Source organism: Micromesistius poutassou (genome assembly GCF_964030765.1).
Source record: "Micromesistius poutassou genome assembly, chromosome: 3".
NCBI lineage: Eukaryota > Metazoa > Chordata > Actinopteri > Gadiformes > Gadidae > Micromesistius > Micromesistius poutassou.
Window position 1 is genome coordinate 13,571,458 of NC_140273.1, and position 21,579 is coordinate 13,593,036.

Genomic DNA, 21,579 nt, shown 5'->3' on the forward strand with positions numbered 1-21,579 from the left:
GAAAGAACGCGACAGGGCCAACAGAACACAGCCTGGAGGAGTCTAACAGCAGGAAGCAGGACACAGCCGGAGCTGTGAAACCACCCAGCACCCATCTGAGAGGCTGGGAAACACAAGCAGGGCTAAACACAACACCGGGGACGGAGGGCTGTGATGCAGTGTATATGGATGGATGCTGTTGGTGGTCCTTTCTCTCTGTTTCATTTAACACACTTATATAATACAGTTTTAATAGTTTTGTTTTCGTTTTTTTTTTGCCTTAGATGTTGGATGCTGTTGCTGGTTATTTTTATGTGTACATTTATCGCACATTTAAACTGTTTATTATGTATATATTTTTTGCACATTCTAGATGTTGGAATGTGTTGGTGTTTTTTTTCAGGTTTCATTTAACACACTGTTCTTTTTTTTTGTTGCATATTCGTATTTAAAATGTACAACATGGTCTGTTTTCTATTTGCCTAACAGTGTTTGTAGATGTTTGCATATTCTTATTAAAACAAATATGTATCTCTTTTGAACATTAATGTCCTGTACTTATTCTGTAACACGTTTCCCGTCTTAGAATACAACACTTAAAAACTGATTCACCACTTTAACAGCAGCAGGAGAAGTGGTTGTTTATATGTGTCCGGTTTGCTTGTGTGTGTGTGTGTGTGTGTGTGTGTGTGTGTGTGTGTGTGTGTGTGTGTGTGTGTGTGTGTGTGTGTGTGTGTGTGTGTGTGTGTGTGTGTGTGTGTGACTCTGAACTGTCAATCTAATATCGTGAATAGTACATTTGATTTGTTCATTCGTTTATTCTCATTATTAGTTTTGGTAATTCAATTAAAAATATTTATTCTAACTAAGTATAGTTTATTTTTTAATGAATAGCCATATGTATAAATAATCGTGCGCAAAGTGTCTGCCTTAAATAAATATATATTCACAGAGAAAACATCTAAAAACATAATTATATACTATTAATAGTATCGTTATTACAATGTATTTATATTATTAACTTAAGTATATCTGCGTAATAATATTGATATAATGCTATTTTAGAACCAACCATCGTAAAAATAATATTATTTTATGTCTTTTTTATTTTCAGCAATACACCCGGAAAGCTTGGGGGCACCTTGTACTTACGTTGCTCTCGCGGGCGAGCTCCTAGAAAGAGTGTGCGCGCGCGCAGGCGCGAATGTGTGTGTGTGAGAGAGTGTGTGTGTGAGTGTGCGTGCGTGTGTGTGTGTGTGTGTGTGTGTGTGTGTGTGTGTGTGTGTGTGTGTGTGTGTGTGTGTGTGTGTGTGTGTGTGTATGTGCGTGTGTCTGCTCTGCTGTTGCTGCCCTTTGATCCCTGCATTAGTGTTAGTTAGGGGCTCGGAGACACACTTGCACCGAGAGCAGCCATAGTCAAGACACGGCAACAACAACAGCGGCACCTCCTCCGCCTATGTTCCTATTCCCAACAATACACTTTAAACCGAGCAAAGCCAGGTGCACGACCAAGTCCCTGCCATCACTCGCGCCCGTAGTCTCAATGGGAAAAAACCTTTTTTCTTCTTATCCCTAAAACAAGGACGAGAATGTGATAAAAAGGGGGGAAAATGCCAAGGAGGAAGCAGGAGCAGCCCAAGCGCCTGCCTTCACGTAAGTCCTTTACTCTATTTTTGCGATTTTACCGGGTCTTCGTGTGTTTTGCGCAGTAGTTTAGGGTTAAAGAGGTGAAACAGACAAAGACTCGGCGTAGGTTATTTCTCTTTTTTTAGGTCCGAGCGAGGCAGCCATGTTGTTGGCGATCGGTAACGTTAGCTAGCCAGTGAGTGCATAAATGATACGTGGCTTTATTAGAGTATAATCGATTACGGTCCCGTTGCTCTAAAGGTTGCGGTCAGTTGTCATATGTGTCGGTTGTGTGCGTGTGAGAAATAATGGCCAGCGTTTTAGTTGATCTGTCCGCGCAAGCTAGTCGCTTTCGGGGCAGAAGGGGGAGGATCTGAGAATCTGGCCGCAATAAAATGAAGGGTCAGTCGGATCAGACAAGCCAGACTTGGGCTCCCCATGCCCCAGTGTTCCTAGTTAGCCGTAGCGTTGTCTTGCCGCTGTTGGTAACTTCATTTCCCCGGCGATAAACGTCTTAAACTTTGCCTTACAGTTGACTACCCATCTGCGGTTGTCTATCGTCGACTTTCAAAAAGTCGGAAAAATGTTTAAAGCAACCGTATTTCTCCTCCTCCCAAATGCAGACGGGGTTGTCTGCATGCAGGCTATGTCAAAGCCATGGTCACCTGAAGTTCAAGGTTTTTTTCCCTTCCCTTTGCAGCCATTCATTGCAGACAGACTACGATCAATAACGCGGTTAGCCAAATGAAATGGCAGCAATTTATTACACAGTTTCTGTGTAATAAATGTATTACAACACGCCATAAGCATCGCCTATCGCAATGCACAGTCTGTGCGAGTAACGTCGATTTACCCGTGTGCATTTGACCCTGCGTAGCTTGTATGTTCGTATTGTGCTTTTATCGGTCTTAATAATGACACGGAGTAATAACACGCTGCGGCCGCTAGAGTAGTGCTCAGACATAGGCAGAGATGATGGTTATTAAAGGAATTGGCCGCCTGTGACATTTGTGCTCCTGTAGAACTTTGTACTCAATACATGCATAAGTAAACATCTTAATGAGTGCCGTGGAAATGGAAATGTCATAAATAATTAAGGTGATTAATCTTAAATCAACGACAAAAAACTATGTTTATCACTTGACACATTGTGCATTTCTTAAATGTCACATGTTGGCAGTATTCAGTACAAAATCAACCATGATTAAAAGCCACTTTTGGTTGTCTTTTATCAAAAGCTTCTTGAAGAGATGACACATATTACACTCATGTTGTTTTTTTACATTAATATCATATATTAACAGTGCCTTTTTTCAAACAATGAACCGGATAACTTTTATTTTTACGTTTGCACATTAACACATATGGACTCTGGGTAAAAAAGAAACATTAACGTACCATCAACATTCACAAATGTGACAGTAAGGGTTTGACCCATGTTTGAACTTGGAAAAGTGCAGCAGTTGACTAGAAGATATAAAGGTGGAGACTGGGAGTATGTGTGTGCGCGTGCGCAAGAGAAATAATTTGAAGAGATTTAGGACAGTGCCAGTCCAGTTGATGGAGTATTTAAGACACATGGATTGTAAAGAGCAGGGTCATGATCTAACCCCTGAACTAAGCTTTCATTTACTCTGCATGTTACGATGTTGTAAGTACACTATCCCTCTCTCTCTACACACACACACACACACACACACACACACACACACACACACACACACACACACACACACACACACACACACACACACACACACACACACACACCCAGGAGCTTGTTGTTTCCTCAGTATTGTACACAATACAGCCAAGACCGGCTGTATTGTGGATGAAGGGGTAGTGTTTACACAAGCAACACATTGGTTATCTTCACTTTTCATTGAGGCATGGCAGCAGCAAAGTTAGTAAGTCTGTGGGTAGGGTAGGTAGGTCTGTATATTAAGTATAGGTATTCATATAGTTGATCTCCAGCCATGTCACATGTGTCGAGAATAGGTAGGCTACATGAAAGTCAAAGGATCTTTTAGAAATGTCTTATCACTATCTGGTACATTGTCTTTTTTCAGTATAATTGAACTACTCTATTTGTACAGCCATAGGAACTATAGGATAAGGAAGCTATGTGCTGCCTTATTAGGAACTTGACAGCAACTGCTAAGTAGAATGTTTTAACTTGGAGAACTTGTAAAATGCTCTTATGCAAGTAAACAATAATGAGCCTTAAAGAATTTCACATGTAATTGATGCTTTTTTACATTCAGGCTTAACCATTTTGACTGTTATTTGGTAATGATTAATAAATGAAAGATACTGTTAGGTTTCTGACCTCCTAGCAGAAAGCATCATTGATGCTGAATTCATGCATGGTAGTAAATGCATGATTAAGATGAACAGTCAAACAGCATGCAGGGAGCTTTCAATCTGATTTGCCTAACCCTTGAAACTATGTTGGCAAACAGAACCCAGCACATAGATCTTCTCTGGTCGGTATCACTGGCTATTCTTTACTAATTTTTCTGTCAAACATACAATGTTACAACGTTACAAAAGTCAACTTCACTTAAATCCCCATAGGGCTCAGTGTCATTATGGAGACCCATCTCTCATTTTGTTTTTACTCGGTGGATCCCTCTTGTTTCAACAACCTCACCAGAAAAGTATAAATTTGCAGTGAAATATGTTTTTAGTTTGTTTGTTTTGTATATTTGGTGCCTCTTGTGTCATTTCACTCAATTCACTGCAGGCTTTCATTTTTCATCTGGCAACACCGTGGTAGTGTGCCAGCCAACAAACCCACTATCGGGCCGGAAATCTCTTATATTTGTGGTGGAATAGGGCAAGATAATACACTGCCTTTAACATAAGAAGTTCTTTATCTTTGTACACACTCAGAGATTGGGCTGTGTAGCCTGGTGTGGGCTGCCCCTGCTTGCTGTCTTGTGTATGTGTGTGTGTGTGTGTGTGTGTGTGTGTGTGTGTGTGTGTGTGTGTGTCAGTACACAAGCTGGTCACGGAGGTCACAGTACAGTATGGCGCCCTCACTCTGACAAGTAAACATGACCTTTGGCGCCTCAATGAAAACTGCCATTCTTTATGACCTTGTTGTGTATTGTTGTTTGTGTTAGCCAGTTGGTTTATTCACAGTAAAAAAAAAAGTTAACCTACTTCAACGGCACATGATATTATTTTGCTTGGACTTTTGTCACAAATCGGGGATGTACAATTTATCCATTTAACTTATTTGTTAACTTGATACTTACTTACCTTGAATTACACCATACGTTAATGTATGCTATATACATGCTGAATCAAAGAGAGCATCAGTTTGCCCCACCTTCAAATTGTATTGTAGAAGTTAGCTTCAAATAGATTGTCAAGGGGACTGCATGCAACGGGTTGCATGTTTAGAAACAGTACATAGACACAGTACACAAGATGGTATAATACAACATACAAGACACCTGAATCCTTCCATCCAATCCATACAGACACATTAATAAAGAGAGGTCTGGACTGATTGCGTAACTGGTTTAAATAATAGTATAAGCGAACATCAGGCTTGTGTTGGTAAAGATACTTTGTTCCCGTGCTTTATCCTCGTTGGGTCGTCTGCATTTGAAATGGAGGGATTTGGAGTCTGCTACAGGATTGTGCTCCATCTCACCAGCCAATGGCTGCCTCTGTCTGGGTGGCTCTATACCTTACTGTAATGGTGGGTCACTGGCTCCCTTCCACTTGCTATGATTATAATGACCTTGGCGGGGCTAGGGCCTGAAAACATTGGATTAAGGGGAAAGGAAAATGAGGGGAGGTTTCCATTTCGCTCTTGGCATCAAATTTGTGGGGAATTTCTGCCAAGAATCCCCCACCCCTCAACCTCCTCATCCCCCACTCCCCCCTAGAGTTGATGGGGCTCGGGCACTGGGGCCGCGATGGCCCCAACTGGAGCTCAAGCGAATAATGATACACAGGCTTTTACTCAGAAATGAATTAAAGGGCAAGGAGAATGTGGTGGACGCCTCTTTCATCAGACTGTGATGTCGAAAGCTGTATTCGTCGAACATCCACACCTGCTGGCCAAAACCAGAGTTAGCTGTACCATGGGTGACTTGACAAGCGAGTTGAATGGAGTGTGGATAGTAAGCAGCAGCGGTGCATGGGGTAGATTAAAGAAATGGGATGGCTCAGTTTTAATGGGCCCGCTTTCAAAGAAGTGGCTAAAGTGTCAGCACTTGGATCAATGCCCATAACTAAATATTACTTTACTTCTCTGGTCAAATAGGTCGAGTTGCAGTAGGCAGCACAGCTGTTGTTGTCTTACTGGTTTGTGGAACAGTTTACACAAATGCGACTCCAAAACAAACACAGAGTTAACAAAGTCTCATCTGAAATTGGCAATATTGAACTTTGATGCAAGCCTAATTGTTGTCTTCCAGATAATTGGTATTAAAGAACAATTCAAATGCCCTTTAATACTATGTAGAAAACTTGTTATGTCCCAAAAGGTCAAAATCTAATGAAATCTGAAATGCTCAAATATTTAAATGACAACTCCATTTCAAAAAGTTATGAAATGAAGTGATGTAGTTTTCACAGCTCCGTTTATCATCACTGGTACCCTCTTAAGATTGTAAAATGAAGATTGGCCGTAATTAGAGCTAGAGAATTCATTTTACAGCTCTATTGATGTTTGATGGTCCCCTAAAGATAACCGGGTAGGCCTAAGCCCTCATGGGTATATGCTAATCAATGCCTTCCTTTATACTAATGTAGCTAATCACACTGCAACATTGGGTATCTGCTCGGTCTTAACTATAATCTTGTAGTGTTACCTGTGCCGGTTAAGTGGCTTAGTCAATGACACCTTGACAGTAATTGTTAAGTAACAAGAGAGCATTATTCATGTGGGCACTGTGCGCTAATTTCTCACGCTTGTCCAGAAATTCTAACCTTACAGTCCTAAATGCTCTTCTCATCCTTCAATCTGGGGAAGACAATATCGCAGTCAATTATGAAAAGCTTTCACCAGGAAATGGAGCGTCCTGTGATCCTATTCAGTACCCTCTATCTCCATTTTATGCAGAACAGCAGTCAGCTTGCACAAAGGGCTTTGCCGTTGATGACTGAAGCCATCATCAACCAACCATCAAGTTATTGAATGACTTTATCAAGAAATCCATGTTGTTTCTTAATCTCTCTTTCTTTTTTACTAACAAAAAGTAATTATTTAGCTTTATTCATATAAATTAATTTCAGATGTGTTCAATTGCTTTTAGTGCAGCCGTTGTTTTAGAGAGTATTTGGATTTGTTGTATTCCTGGTTATTGTTTACGCAATCTCATTTCATATACAACACCGTTTCGGGCTGCGTTTGCATTGAAACTGTGTTGTTCGGTGGAAGTTCTACCACATCACATCATCCTTGTATCTCTCTCGAAACTGCATTACACCACGACCACAAGATGAAATGTGTACTGGCAGAGCGAGCCAGAGCCAAAAGTTGGGTGACCTTGGCGGCCGGACAGGCCTTGTTACAGCCTATGGTAGATACAGTTGTGGACACTGGCTGTTAGTGGGTAGTTAGTTCAAGTCATGGCTGATGGCTTCAGAGTTTTGAAATGCATTTTAAACATTCCAGAAGAAACTAACTGAAAACTATATTCTGCTATGCTGCATTAATTGCATTTGGGAATTTGGGTTCAGTTTGTTAGAGTAGACTGCCGTTAAAATAATTTGATGTTGTAGGTGTCAGTTAGTTTTGCTTATCAATGAATTCCCTATGTTCTGCCATGCAAGTGGAACCAATGATTTATGTTCCTCCAGGGACTGGTACAGTATTGATATGGAAACTAAATCTATTGCAGAGAATCACACAATTATGTAAATGTTTTACATGTATCGTGGAAACAAAAAACAGTCGGTCATGAATATATTCTACATGATCAGCCCTTTCTACTGTCCAAGACGCATTGGCACTGAAGAGCTGTAGCCATCTGAGATTAAATCTGATGGGCTGGTGGACCCGTGACTAGCGGCAAAAGTTTGACATGGTTTGACAATTGTATTTTAGTTTTGCTCTGACAGCATTCCCTCCCCTTGGTTCTATATCCTGGCTACCCGATTTTAAAGGCTGGAAAATCGGTTAACAATACAGTTGTCCAGTACCGCAGACTTGCCCCTGGATACCTCCATTACAGTACCTGCCTCGGCTCAATCAGATCCCCCTTCTGTGTGGAATGAGAGTGCCTCAGCCATAGTAACGATTTTCCCTGTGTTGACAAGTCACAACATGGAGATCTACAGCTCACAGAGCAGCCCTTTGGCTAGTGGCTACACAGAGCCCTGCTCGCACTGAGTAATAGCAATCTCACCAGAGTACCAAGCTTTCTGCTGGCAGCAGTTCATACAGAAAAGCTCACCGGTACAGCTACGAGAGAGAGAGAGAGAGAGAGAGAGAGAGAGAGAGAGAGAGAGAGAGAGAGAGAGAGAGAGAGAGAGAGAGAGAGAGAGAGAGAGAGAGAGAGAGAGAGAGAGAGAGAGAGAGAGAGAGAGAGAGAGAGAGAGAGGAAGCACAGAGAAAGAGAGCGAGAGAGAGGAAGAGAGACAGTTGGTTGGTGGTTGCAGTGGAGATGGAAGGTGGGAGAAATTTGAGAGGAAGAACTGTTAAGAGCTTTGGGCGGTTTCTCAGTGGTTGTTGTACCACACAAGTACATCCAGGCCCTGCAGGATAGCCCTTTACAGGCATGAGGGATGCAGAGCATGTGAGGGGAGAGGGGAAGGAAAGGAGGAGGGAAAAGGAGGAGGAGGTGGTCTAGGGAGCTGAAGTCGGCCAGTCGTGCCAGACGCCTGTTGTAAACAGGGTTGTGATTTATTGTGGGGCTCTGTCTCGTTTTTTACTCTCAAAGAGATGGAAATTACATTGTTGAGGATTAAAGAACTGCCTTGATTGTCTTAGAAGACATGCCATTGGCTGGGGGGCTGCGAAGCCACACTGGAGCATGGGCAGCACGCCAGAATGGTGTAGAAAATCCAGGTTGTTATTTTGTACGTATTTAGTTTAGGACGTAAAGATCTTCTCCTTCAGGGCATCTGTTTTTTAGGTTGCTTTGGACGCTGTCCCTTTGTCTCTGTGTCTGAATAGGTAAACACCTTCTCCTATGGATTTCTTTTTTGAAATCGAGAGGTAACGCTGTATAATTCAACAAAGTATGTTGCTAGGGACTTGAAATGGCACCTGGCCAACACGTTGATCCTTGTCGCCCTCACTGAAAGTACTCAGCGTGGCGCAGTGGTACGAGATGACCTCACTTCCTGTGTGGGTAGGAGAGGGTAGGAGAGGGTAGGAGGCTCTTACACAGGCAAGCACACACACACACAAACACACACACACACACACACACCTTCTTTCTCTCCCCCTCTCTCTCTCTACTATAAAGCAAAGCCTGAATGTCGTTAGCCTTTGGTGAAGTAGCTAGGCGAACCACTCTTCTGCTGGGCCAGTAGTGTTTTCAGACTGCATGTTCAAGCACTTAGGAGCGCGCACAGGCTAACATGTTTAACTCGCCCCGGACGCCTGGCTATATCTGGCTGCAGCGAGCAGAGCTTTTTGGGCCATGGGATCTCTTTTATGGCCCAGAGAGATTAAAGAGTGCAGGAAGGGTAGGAGTGGCAGACAGGATAGTAAGGTCCGCAAGGCATTGACAGCTCTCCAGGGAAACAATATATCAAGTCTGAAGAGAGAGAGGGAGTGTAAGTGTTTGGCTGCGGTACAAGAAGCCAGACGAGTAAAAAAACGTTGCGAGATGTGAAGTCATCTTTCTGAAAGCCATTGTCAATGTGTTGGTGGGTTTATTTACGAGCGCAGTAATGCAGATGAGGGTCCGACACCGATTCTGCCGTGGACATTAATGGGGATGGGTGGGGGGCCATTTGCACAGTATTGTCGCTTAAGCATACACAAGTGCATTAAAAGTAAAAATAGAGGCGCACTCCGGTTTCATCCTTTTGTTAAGAAAACAAGGGCATTAGGGCGCCCTGTATTTGTCCCCTCCTGATGCTAATGACATGAGCACAGCGCCGGACATTTGGTTCCATATTGTCCCTGTAGCCTAATCAGCCTCCCAGGATGCTACAGTAGGAGCTAGCAGCGGGGGTACACCAGAGGTGTCAACACAGCCAGCCAATACCTTCAAATGTATCTCTCCTCAGGGGAATTGAATGTAGGTGGCACAGCCCCGGATTGTCGTTGCACTTCCCCTCCCTCCCCGCAAGTGTTTCATACGAGGGGTCTTGTTCGTTCAGATTACCGCCACATTAATCCCTGGTTCTCCACAGGGGAAGTGGTCAGCAGCAGATGTGTCTGCCCCTTCCGTCAGAATATTTTCTAGATTAGCCCAAATCCTCAGTTCAACAAGAACCAACGCTCATTTGTCCCGCGTAGCCAGACCATGTGTGACACCACTACTCCCTCACCCCCCCATTCCCCGACTCCTCCCCTTTTCCCTCCCTCGAACCCACCACCACCACCACCAGCGCCGTGCCGCGCGTCCCTTTCTCGAACCCGCCGCCGTAATTGTTCGGGAAGCGAATTGTTGTGTTTGATTTGACTGTAGCAAGCAGCCACTTTTCCAGTTTCAGTGGTCTGACCCGGTTGTACCTCGCCGCTTGGAATGAGTTCATTGGCAGAGTGGAGCGGGAGCCTGACACCGCTCCTCCACCTACCCGTGTGGCTTTAAGTGATGGTTGTCAAGGCAATCATTATGCTACAGCACAGTCTCGCGGGGTGAAAGATGACTTTGAATGCGACAGCCTTGGGTCATAACCTGGTTATGGCAGAACAGAGGAAGCCCACTACGGTGTCCGCTTGAAGCGCACAAGACCGCACGGCGGTACCGCGCCGGCGTACACCTACACGCCGTGTTCCAGCGGGGTTTCATATCGATTCCAGGTCACGATCGGGGGGGTGTGTGTGTGGGGCGGCGGCGGCGTGGCGTCTCTTTGATATCAAATTGGAGAAGGACAGCAGGTATTGGTGTAACGGAGAGGGGAGCGGCTTGGGGCTGAACAATGCCTCTCATTCCCATCAGCTGCCCTGGCCAGCGTTTAACATGGAGATTGGAAACGGAATAAGCTCCCCTCCCTCCCTCCCTCCCTCCCTCCCTGTCCTCCCTGGACCTGCATGTAAATGAGGTTAGCGGTTAGCATTTCCTGCTGTGCCATGGCAATTCTCTCTCTCTCTCTCCCTCTTTCCCTCTCGCTCTCTCTGCCCCCTCTGTCTCTCTCTCTCTCTCTCTTTCATTCCCTCTCTCTCTCTGCCCTCTCTCTCTGCCCCAATCCCCCTGCCTCTTTCCCATCGCTCTTTCTTTCTTGCTCTGCCTTCTCTTTCTCTGCCTCTCTCTCTGCCCTCTATCTCCCTGCCTCCCTCCCTCTGTCCCTACCCATCCCTCCCTCCCGTCCCTCTCTCCTCCTATCTTTTCATAATGGCCCCAGCCTGTTCCTGCTCTCCTTGGGAAGGCACCAGGACCAATCCTGATTAGTGTCCCTGTCCTAAGTGACAGGCTAAATCCAAGCACCACTGCCCTGGGTGCTTCTGCCAAACTGCCATCCGACCAATACTACCATGAAAAAAGCCACCCCCATCCATGTCCCTTTTCCCCCAATTCTCAAGATTAGCTTGAGCTCCTGGCTGACGTTGTTCCTCTCCTACTCTCCTTCCTTCATCCTGGCAAACACGCGGATGACTCTATTCTTCATGCATATCTCCACCAGTGTTATTTCTTTAATAGACATCACTGTCAAAATGTCTCGCTCACAATTTAATGGCTTTGTCTCCCCTTCCAAATGATGCCTTCTCATTGTGCATCCCTAGCTTCTTAGCTTCCTCTGTAAAGTCTTGACTGTCCCCTTTGTCCGCTTGAATGATTTGCAAACAATACAGTAGCACCAGACACATTGTTCTCCTACAGGGAGCCTCCTCTCTCTTGGAGTCAATCACTTCTACAAACATCTTCAGTGAGAAAACAAACATACGGCGCAGCAGGGCCAACGATGACCTGTTCTTTTAGTGCTCATTTTCCAAAGCAGCTCTCTTTTGGATTTCAGGGTAATGGATGTGACGGCCAGGAATTGATGCGTTTGGCACCCTGACATGCTTGTTTTGAAATAATCTGTGCATGCTAGTTAGACTTATTTGTATTAGTGAAACTAGTAGGAAAAAAAAGGGTGAAAAAAGAAACAAACCAAACATTAAAAAAAGTCGAACACACCACTGCTCTGCCTGCAGCAGTTTTGGCTTTGACGATACAGCAAAGATTATGAGCACGCTGTTTTTTTTCTCCCTCTTTTTTTAAATCAGAGAAACTAAAATTGGAAGGGAAAAATAAACCAAGGGTTAAAGGGCGCTCCATCTGCGATGAGGAATTTCAGAGGTCTGGGGTTCTGAGTCGTCTCATTCTCTTCCAAGAACACTTCTCCTTCCTTTTTCACCTCTGGCACGCCGCCCAAAATACCCACAAACCACGGAGGCCAAGGCCGGAAAGACACAGATGGTAATTTACACTACATTTCAATACTAACTCACCCTCTCTCTCTCTCTCTCTCCCTCTCTTTCCCTTTCTATCTCTCTCTCCTTTCACTCTCTTTCTTCTCTGAAATTAGAAATGGCGGGAAGGTAGGAGGAGCGAAGTTCAACTAATAAAATGGTGGACAAAAGCTGTAACAACTATTTATTAATGCATTCACATTTAAATGGTTATTGATCTTATGGAGGATGGCTGAAATCAATGGCAGACTGCAAACGCCATGTTGAGGTTGCAGCACACACAAATCTCCCTCCACTTTACGAGGGGGAGGGGGGAAAGTGGTGGCCTTCAAAATACACCCAAGTGTTTTCCCTCCTTTCCCTGCAGCACCTCCTTCTGGCTCCTCTAGTTCCCTGTGACCGTCAGAAACCACAGTTCAAGTGCAACACACCAATGGGAGAGGGTGAGGTTACCATGTAGGAAAGGGCAATGGAGCCGGTGAAAATCAGGAGGGCCTTTCTAGAACGTGAGAGACCACCTATACGCAACAGAATTACTGGGTTCAGAATTACATGCATAACATACAGTGGTTTTCCTGCATTGAAATCCCTCAGGTGGGCTGCCTCTGGGTTTTCTCAATCCACCCGATCCGGAAGGCTGTGTATTTAGTGCGGCGATACGTTCATACCGACAGTAAGTTGTGTACCTCTAGGAATGGCACCTGTTTTAAACAAAGAATACATTTGAAACCTAGCACCTCAAGCTGGAGATGGACCAAAAGGTGCATACTTCTATGTTGTTTAGCATTCATAAACACACCAAAAAACACGAGACATGAGAGTTTGTATTCATCACTTGGTCGGGCGGCTACCCTGTTTGAATATTAATATGGTTTTCAGTAGTCAGTCAAGTGATACAGGATGCAGGTCTCAGGAAGTCACATGTTATTGCATTGAAAGCAGCCAACTGAAACCATCAACATTTTGTGCATTTGTCTCGTTAACTTGTATGACCACAGGTTGCAAATGCTTTCCGTATATTGAGCCTATAGTTGGCCAACTAGATATATACCTACAAGGCAATCAATTGACTTATGATTGCACCAAACTCTTGAAGTAAAGATACCTTATTGAAAAATATGATGGCGAAGCAGGGTGAACAAATTGATGAAAAATCTTTATATAATATATATGGCAACAATCGTTGACATGAGTCTTAAATATGATATATAATGTACTTTATATAAGAAAGAACCAGGTGTGGGGAAAGGAAAACATTTCACACTCCTGTTGAACCGAGACAATTCCAAAGGGTGAACCTTACATTCTAGCTGGTTCTGCCACGTCCATTAGGGTTATATTTAGCATTTATTTTCTCATCTCCCGTCGCATCGGTAAGAAAAGCGTGTGAAGAAGAAGAAGAAGAATAGAAAGAGGGAGAGAAGTGAGGGATCACTCAGAGGAAGAGGAGAGAAAGAGAGGCATGGTGGCGGGGGGGGGGGGGTATCCTAAGCCGAGGTGTCCCAATTAATGGAATTACCTTCCTTCTAGGGGGAACTGTTAGTCTTTTTTTTTTTTTTTTTGCAGAGACGCAAGTCCGCTACCGGAGCGCCTCTCCCACCATATTGTCCGCTGAGCGCTAATAAGGCAGCCCATGACCGCTGGGCTCGCTCATTAGCATAGCCCGCGGCCGTGGCAACCCCCGCCAGGGCCCAGCCGGACACTTAATTACCGCCGCAGTTCCTTTCGCCGCGGCGTTCTGCGCTCAAAGCCCTCCCTATCTGCCCTCCACCAACCCCTGAGGCCTCCGTGGCTTCTGCCTCCGCCGCTCGGTTGCTCTGCTCTTAAATGTTTTGACAGGTTTGTGTGGCTTGGCAGGGCTGTCCGCAACTGCTTGGGTGATTCCCCTCCCTGTGACGGCCCCTACCGTCTCTTCTGCTAAAACTGTCGTGGCGTCTACATTTTCTTTTTAAGTTGCTGCTCCTTTGACTGTGCGAGCTGATATGGCCGTCTCTCTCTCCCTCTGTGTCTCTGTGTCTCTGTGTCTCTGTCTCTCTGTGTCTCTCTCTGTCTCTGTCTCTGGCTCTCTATCGCTGTCTCTCTCTCTCTCTCTCTCTCTCTCTATCTGTCTCTCTCTCTCTCTCTCTCTCTCTCTCTCTCTCTCTCTCTCTCTCTCTCTCTCTCTCTCTCGCTCTCTCTCTCTCTCTTTCTGATGTATTGATGCTTGCTCCCATGCAGACTCAATCGACTAATGCAGACCCTCCTCCTTCCCCCCGCCCGGTTCTCATCTGTCGTGTCCTGTCCAAACCCCAGCTCCCCCTCCCTTCCCGTTCTCCGTCTTCCCTCTCCCTCTTTCTTGCTCCCTCCCTCCCTCTATCTGCTCTGTTCAGGTCCGGGGGTCATTGGGGCCAATCTTCACGCGTGGCTAAGTCACCGAAAAGCTGTGTGTGTGCGTGTGTGTGTGTGTGTGTGTGCGTGTGTGTGTATGTGTGTGACCATGTCGGTCGGGTAGCCCTCACGCCAGTCATGTGATGGGTGACCTGCGCACCAACCTCTACTCTAGTCCCAGGCTTCTCTCTCCCTCCCTCCCTCCCTCCCTACTACTTACACTAGCCCCCCACCACCCCCCCCCTCGGCCGGGACCACCGTGTGACAGAAATCTGGCTGACCTCAACACCGGACCCAACAAAACGCTCACATGTTTGTGCCGGACCTGCATGAGGATGAGCGCAGCCTCCACAGGCAGAAGCCCACACACACACACGCACACACACACACACACACACACACACACACACACACACACACACACACCGATCGACACACACACACACATGCATGTAGACACGCCATGGGCCTGAGAGAAGCCATGGCCAAAACTGCACAACTGCCAAATATACCGATGTCGACAGTGAGTCCACCGAAATAATGTTGACAGCCCGCTGCGTGACGAAACGGATCGGAGGAACACGCTACCTGTAACGTCCATCTGCTTTTTTTTGCGAAAAAAAACGTCTGCTCTCGTTTCGAAACGGGGAACCGTTACGTTACGATGACTTAACAGCCTCGCACCCGGAATTTCAGCTTCCCTGTCGCTTCATAGTTGATGCTTTGTTGCTGGTACACACACACACACACCACGCTCCCAGCAGGGTGCCACGCGAGGCGGCTCCCAACACGCTCCGAGATCCTCCCGATTGCTTTGGACTTCACTCTCTCTAATCGGCGCTCTCCATTTTCTCTCCCCCATGCATTCTCTTTGTCTCCGATGCAGTGGCGGCGAATTTCATTGCCGTGTGTGTGGGTTTATGTGTGTGTGTGTGTGTGTGTGTGTGTGTCTGTGTGTGTGTGTGTGTGTGTGTGTGTGGCCCAGAGAAGCCCCTGTCGCTGCACCACTGAATCACCCGCGTGTGTGTGTGTGAGTGATAACGGATCCCGACTGCGGAGCACCCCGCAGCTGTTTGTCTCAACATGCAAGTCATCCCCGCCATTACACCGCTAAATGGTTCCCTTTCAGTGGCAGACGCTCACTGCCTCTGCCCCTATCTGCCTGCCTCCATCACTGGGGGGGGGGGAGGGTAGTGGTGGTGGGGGCTGCAGTCACTGTCGCCTAACCAGCCTCTGCTACACTGGAGGCAATGCAAGCCCTATGTGTGTCAAAGGAAGAACGCTCTGTGTGTGTGTGTGTGTGTGTGTGTGTGTGTGTGTGTGTGTGTGTGTGTGTGTGTGTGTGTGTGTGTGTGTGTGTGTGTGTGTGTGTGTGTGTGTGTGTGTGTGTGTGTGTCTTTTAGCATGTGCGGAGGGGGATTTGGGCTTTAGATTGCTTTTAAGCACATTCTTGGCTGGGGATATTTAGTGGAAGGCGTATGTGTGTGTGTGTGTGCATATGTTTCTGCCTGTGCGTATAGAGGGCACACAGTAGTTGCCAGCAGGGGCGTCGGGACGGACAAAGCCCTGGGGTGGGAGGACGGGGTCGGGGGATGGGTGGTGGGGTGGTCTGGCCAGAGACCGTGACCTTGGGAAATGTCATCCCGCCTACGGGGCCAGCCGGCCTGTGTCACACCAAAAACCGCGGCAGCGGGGGCACATCAGTGCACCGTAGCATTCCGCTAGCAGCCTAGCGGTGTAGTGTTGCGTTCAGCTGCTTCTCCCCAAGCGCGCACCCTCACCCACGCCGACCCTCCCCCCCCCCCCACCCCAAACCTCCCACTCCCCCCTTCTGAGGTTTGAACACGTGAACCCAGAAAGCTAGAGAGAGTTCAGCCTCCGAGCTGAGACCTTGGGTCAGCAATCTAGCCATTTCCCTCTAACCACATTACTGCCATTAGCGGATCTGGCTGTTTTTCACATGTCACATGGAAGTGGGTCAAGCCCTGAATGACTCACGCTTTTCTTCTCTTCTCTTCTCTCTCTCTCTCTCGCTCTCTCTCTCTCTCTCTCTCTGTGTCTCTGTGTGTCTCTCTCTCTCTCTCTCTCTCTTGCTCTCTCGCTCTCTCTCTGCTGTTTTTCACCATGTGCAGGTAGTAAACTGCTTTAAGGAGCATGGTTAATTGCTGTGTCAAAATCAGCCCAATTATGTCGGTTTTTCACTTACCCCTAATGGCAAGTCTCAGGAACTGAGAATGGCAACTCCTAGTGTGTACGAGCGTGTGTATCAGTTTGAAAAGTGCTTTTGTGTCCGTACACACGTGGGAACTGTGTGTGAGATATACAAGCGTGTCTATCAGAGTGCAAACTATGTGTGTGTGAGTGTTAATCATATACACGTGCGTGACCTGTGTGTGTGTTTGAGTGAGTGAGTGTGTGGGTACAACTGCACCATCTGCAGTGCACATATGAGTGTGTGCAAGTGCGCCCGACGCCATGCGTGGTCGTGGTGGAGACGGAGGCTAAGGTTGTTGACGGTGTGTGTGTGTGTGTGTGTGTGTGTGTGTGTGCGTGTGTGTGTGTGTGTGTGTGTAGGCCCTGTTTGATATCTTTTGCAGTGAGGGAGCAGAGGTCCTGGGGGCCCGTGGCTGTAGTCACCGCTTGGGCCGCGGTCAGCCACGCAGGCCAGATGTGAGCCAACTCTAATGATCCAGACTGGTCCTTGGTTCTAGAGTTGCTTGGCAACAGCGCTGCCTTTGCTTGTAAACACAGAGCGGCCCACCAGGCTTCTGTGGGGGTCATGGGGGCGAGCCAGCCTTGTGGCGTGAGTGTGATATGGAGAGTCGGAGAGGGAGAGAGGGAGACATTTCTATGATTTATTTCATTACTTAACGGTTTGGAAGCGGTTTCGAGTTCCTTAGTTGTTCTCCAGTGCGTATGCGTATAATTGATTTGTTAAGGTTGTGTACAGTAACCCAGAGATGAGGCGAAAAACAGAGTTTTTTTTACATTTTCTTTTCACCAAAGCTCACTGCAGCTTTTGACATATTTTCATGGATTTATTTTTTTCGAAATATGTATCAGGAATATTCACTTTTCTTTGTTCGCCCTTGTCTGGCAAGCTGTAATGTTTTTCTTATGAATATTGATACATGAAGTGTATATTAATGACCCTCGCTGACCTTAACCCTATCCTTATTGGCTCCCTGGTGGTATCTGCAGGCTCATGAATATTAATCTAGTTCTGTAACCTCCATTACCCTAATCTTTGCTGTCTAGCCTCCCAGAAGGACCCGTTGCCATGGCAACCACATTACTAGGCTCCTCTAGATGGAGGGTGGGAATTATATGGTTAAAATGGACACACGCACACATGCACGCACACCCAAAAAAAATCCCTCCACCATGTCGTTTGAGTCTTATGAAGGAGGAGGGAAAAAACACAAAATACATACGAGGATGTGGAATTTGCATTGTGTGTACGTTTTTAAGTTACGCTTTATTATCGCTACGGCGATAGCTGGAGTGTATTGGACCGCTTTAAATGGGCCATTTCAGTGGCTCTTTACTGGTAATTGAGTGAGGGTAAAGAAGTGTCTTCGTTAGTTCTAGTCTCTTGCCCATACTACAAGTGACAATGGGGGAAGAAATACAAATCTGTCTGGATTGTCTTGGTGCCCTGATCATTACACATAGCACAGCTGTATGCTGGATGTTAGCCCCAGGCTAAACAGCCATCCTTTCCCCAACCGGTCCCAGATAAGTGCCTGATGTTTGTAATAAAGAACCGAGGCGCGCTGGCTGCAAGTGTAAGCCTTGTATATTTGATGTACGTATTACAGCAGGGTTTATTATATACAACCTCACCTTCTACATCAATCTGTTGCGTTTGAACCTGTTGCACCCGAGTGAAAAGTGTCCCTTCTCTCTCCTCCTAGATGTGGACAGCAATGAGGACGGCGGGCCCGACGGCAGTCCCCTGAAAGAGGAGAGCTGGTTCGGCAACGCCTCGGACACGCGCTCCGAGTCGTCGTCCTACGGCGACGGCCAGGAAGAGCTCCTCCTACCGCACGGCTCCTCGCCCGACGACCGGCCCGGGGCCGTCGCCGGTGGCGGCGGCGGCGGCGGCGGCGACCATGACACCTCGGGGGGCGAGAGCTCCTCGCTGGGCTGCCCCACGCCCGTCCACCGCGCCTCCCTGGAGTTCCTGGGGCTGGACGGCGGGGCCTTCTCGGCCCAGGACACGCTGTCGTCGGTGGTGTCCTCGCTGTACGGCGAGGGCGCGTCCCAGGCGCTGGGGAAGCCCCTGAGCAGCAACCTGCGCCGCCTGCTGGAGGCGGGCTCTCTCAAGCTGGACGGCGAGCTGCTGTGTCGCTCGGCGAGGGGCGGGGCCGGCGGGGAGTCCCCCCCCGTCGGCCTGGTCCCGCCCCTCACCCTCTCGCCGTCCTCGCACCACGCCCAGCAGCTCAGCGCCCTCGCCCGGAAACTGGCCGGCGCCGGCGGGAACAACAACAACAACCACCATCACCACCACCACCACCACCACCACGGCAGCTCGGCCTCTGGGTCCCCCGCCTCCCTGGCGGCCTCGGTCAAGCAGGAGCCCCTGGACCCCTTCTCCTCCGTCGCCCCCAGCAACGGCAGCGGCGGCGGCGGTGGCGGCGGCGGCGGCGGGGGCTTCGTATGGGCGGGGGTGGCGGACAAGTGGCCCCCGGCGGGCTGCTCGGCTCCCGGGGGGTCCAGTCTGTCCCCCGACTCGGCCATCCAGAAGCTGAAGGCGGCGGCCAACGCCGTGCTGCAGGACAAGAACGCCTCGCTGTCCTCCTCCTCCTCCTCCTCTTCTACCTCGGCCTCGTCCGCCGTGGCCAGCCTCGGGGGAGGAGGAGGAGGAGGGGGAGGGGCAGGGGGCCGCGGGGAGGACGTGGTGCGCTTCGACGCCTTCACCTCGCCGTTCAGCCCGCAGTCGGCCAGCTCCACCCTGGCGGCCCTCTCCAAGAAGGTGAGCGAGCGGAGCCACGCTTCGTCGACGGGCAGCGGCGGCGGTGCCGTCAGCACCGGCGCCGACCATCAGACGTCGGCCAGCTCTTTCCTGTCGCTGGTCTCCATGACGTCCTCGGCCGCCTTGCTCAAGGAGGTGGCGGCCAGGGCTGCCGGCAACCTCCTGGCCGAAAAGAAGGAAGGGTCCCCGCTGCCGAGCGCGGGGCTGCTCCAAGAGGACGTGAAGCCCCTGCTAGACAGGAACCAGAAGCCCCCCACGCCCTCCACGCCCACCCAGGGCCTGGATCTGCTGCTGCCCTTCACGCCCAAGGGGAGAGGCAAATCCAGCAGCCAAGCAGGTAACCCGACTCACCTCAGTGGCCTCAGATTCTATGTTAGCATCCACTAGCTATCGTTAAAGCTTGGCCGAAAATGAAACTGTAATTGGCGCGCACTATTTCACCTAATAATATCCAATATTTCCCACACCTGATCTATGAAGTCTGCACCGAGCTGGTCTGCAACGAGCTGGTCACTTTTGCATTTCACGATCAAGTCAAATATCACGGAAGGAGGATGCAAGTGGGGTCTCAAATATTTCCATGAATTTTCAGTGTGAATGATGTTTAATACATTGTTAATTATTCGCTAAGGCATCGACAAGGTCATTATGAGCATATGCATTGAAAAGGTTCAAGAGCATTCCACTTTTTATGTCCCCGCTTTCCTTTCCTTGAGATTTCTCTTTATAGCACTCCAACTTCCTTTCCTTTCAATCCTAATGGTATTTATACTGGCTAATCATGAGATCATCTGTGCTTTAATATCGAAAAAAAGAGAGAGAGAAATGTGTTCTATTGAGGAAACACTGCTCGCTCACAGTGACATGTTTATCTCTATAATGTAATGGCTTTGATGTCACCTCAAAGTGGCGGAGATGGTGAACACTACAGTGTTGGAGGAACTGTCAGAGTGAGCGAAACGCGGGGGGAGGAGAGAGAGAGAGAGAGAGTTTTAGAAAGAGAGGAGAGGGTGAGGGAGAGGGCGAGAGAGGGAGTCTGGAAAGAGAATCTGCAGGCTCCATGGGGGGTTCTCTGACTGAGACCTCACTCCCATCCCAGACCAGCTCATTTGTGCCTGGATGTGAACCCTTTCCAAAAGAGGGGCCGTCAGTGTGAGCATGACACAGCAGGGGGGGAGTGCAGGACTCCATATCCATCTCCATTGACTCCTCCTCCTCCTCCTCCTCCTCCTCCTCCTCCTCCTCCTCCTACTGGCTCTAGCCCCGATTGGCCGGAGCTCAAACCAAGTACAGCACCATCAGACTTTCCACTGACTAGATACACGCACGCACACACACACACACACACACACACACACACACACACACACTCACACACACACACCTCACACATCTCCATGCATGTGCTGAGACGTTCTCTCGCTTCCACTTTCTGTCTTTCTTTCATGTCTTTCTCTCTCTCTGCCTCACATATGAGCATGCGGTACATCTAGTGTGCATTCAGAACACACACACGCACACACTTATACAACTCTATAGAGACCTCTCTTGCAGGGAGATAAAGAGGGTGGAAGAGAGAGGAGGGGGGGTCTAAATAAGCAGGCTTTAGAGAGAGCAGAATGTTTTCAGGAAGATGGATGGCCACTTTTGAGGGATTGTGTCGTAACCCCGCCAAATCTAAAATGGCTGGATCAAATTGACTTCAGACAGATGAGGCAATCGATGTAATATTCTGTGATCTGCATGCTAAAAAGGGGGTCCGCGCTAACCTGGCAACCGTCAAGGTCGGGCGGCGCTGTAAAAACGCAGGTAGATGTGTGCGGGTGTATGTGCGTGAGTGCGTGCGTGTGTGAGGCAGACTGAAAAAAAAACGTGACCTTGATTATTGACTGTTATGTCTTGTTTTATAGTGGTCTCTCCATGCAGCCCCTCTGTAAAACAGTTTTACACTGGAAGGGGCTGCACTTTGCATATATATATATATATATATATATACATATACATGAATGTGTGTCTCTTCAGAACAAAATGAAGACATTGGGAGAAAAAAAAGGACAGTTATGCTGCCTGTCATGCAAGCCAAGCA

At 47.9% G+C, this 21,579-nt stretch overlaps 1 protein-coding gene across 1 annotated transcript in view; it reads left to right on the forward strand.

The window, feature by feature from the left end:
• Positions 1–1,378: 1,378 nt before the first annotated feature.
• The window catches only part of znf827 (zinc finger protein 827), a 65,107-nt gene continuing 44,906 nt past the window's right edge, over positions 1,379–21,579 (forward strand). Inside the window, 2 exon segments of the mRNA XM_084465195.1 lie at positions 1,379–1,632; positions 18,433–19,830. Coding sequence (XP_084321321.1) covers positions 1,590–1,632; positions 18,433–19,830 — 1,441 coding nt within the window. The 5' untranslated portion in view covers positions 1,379–1,589.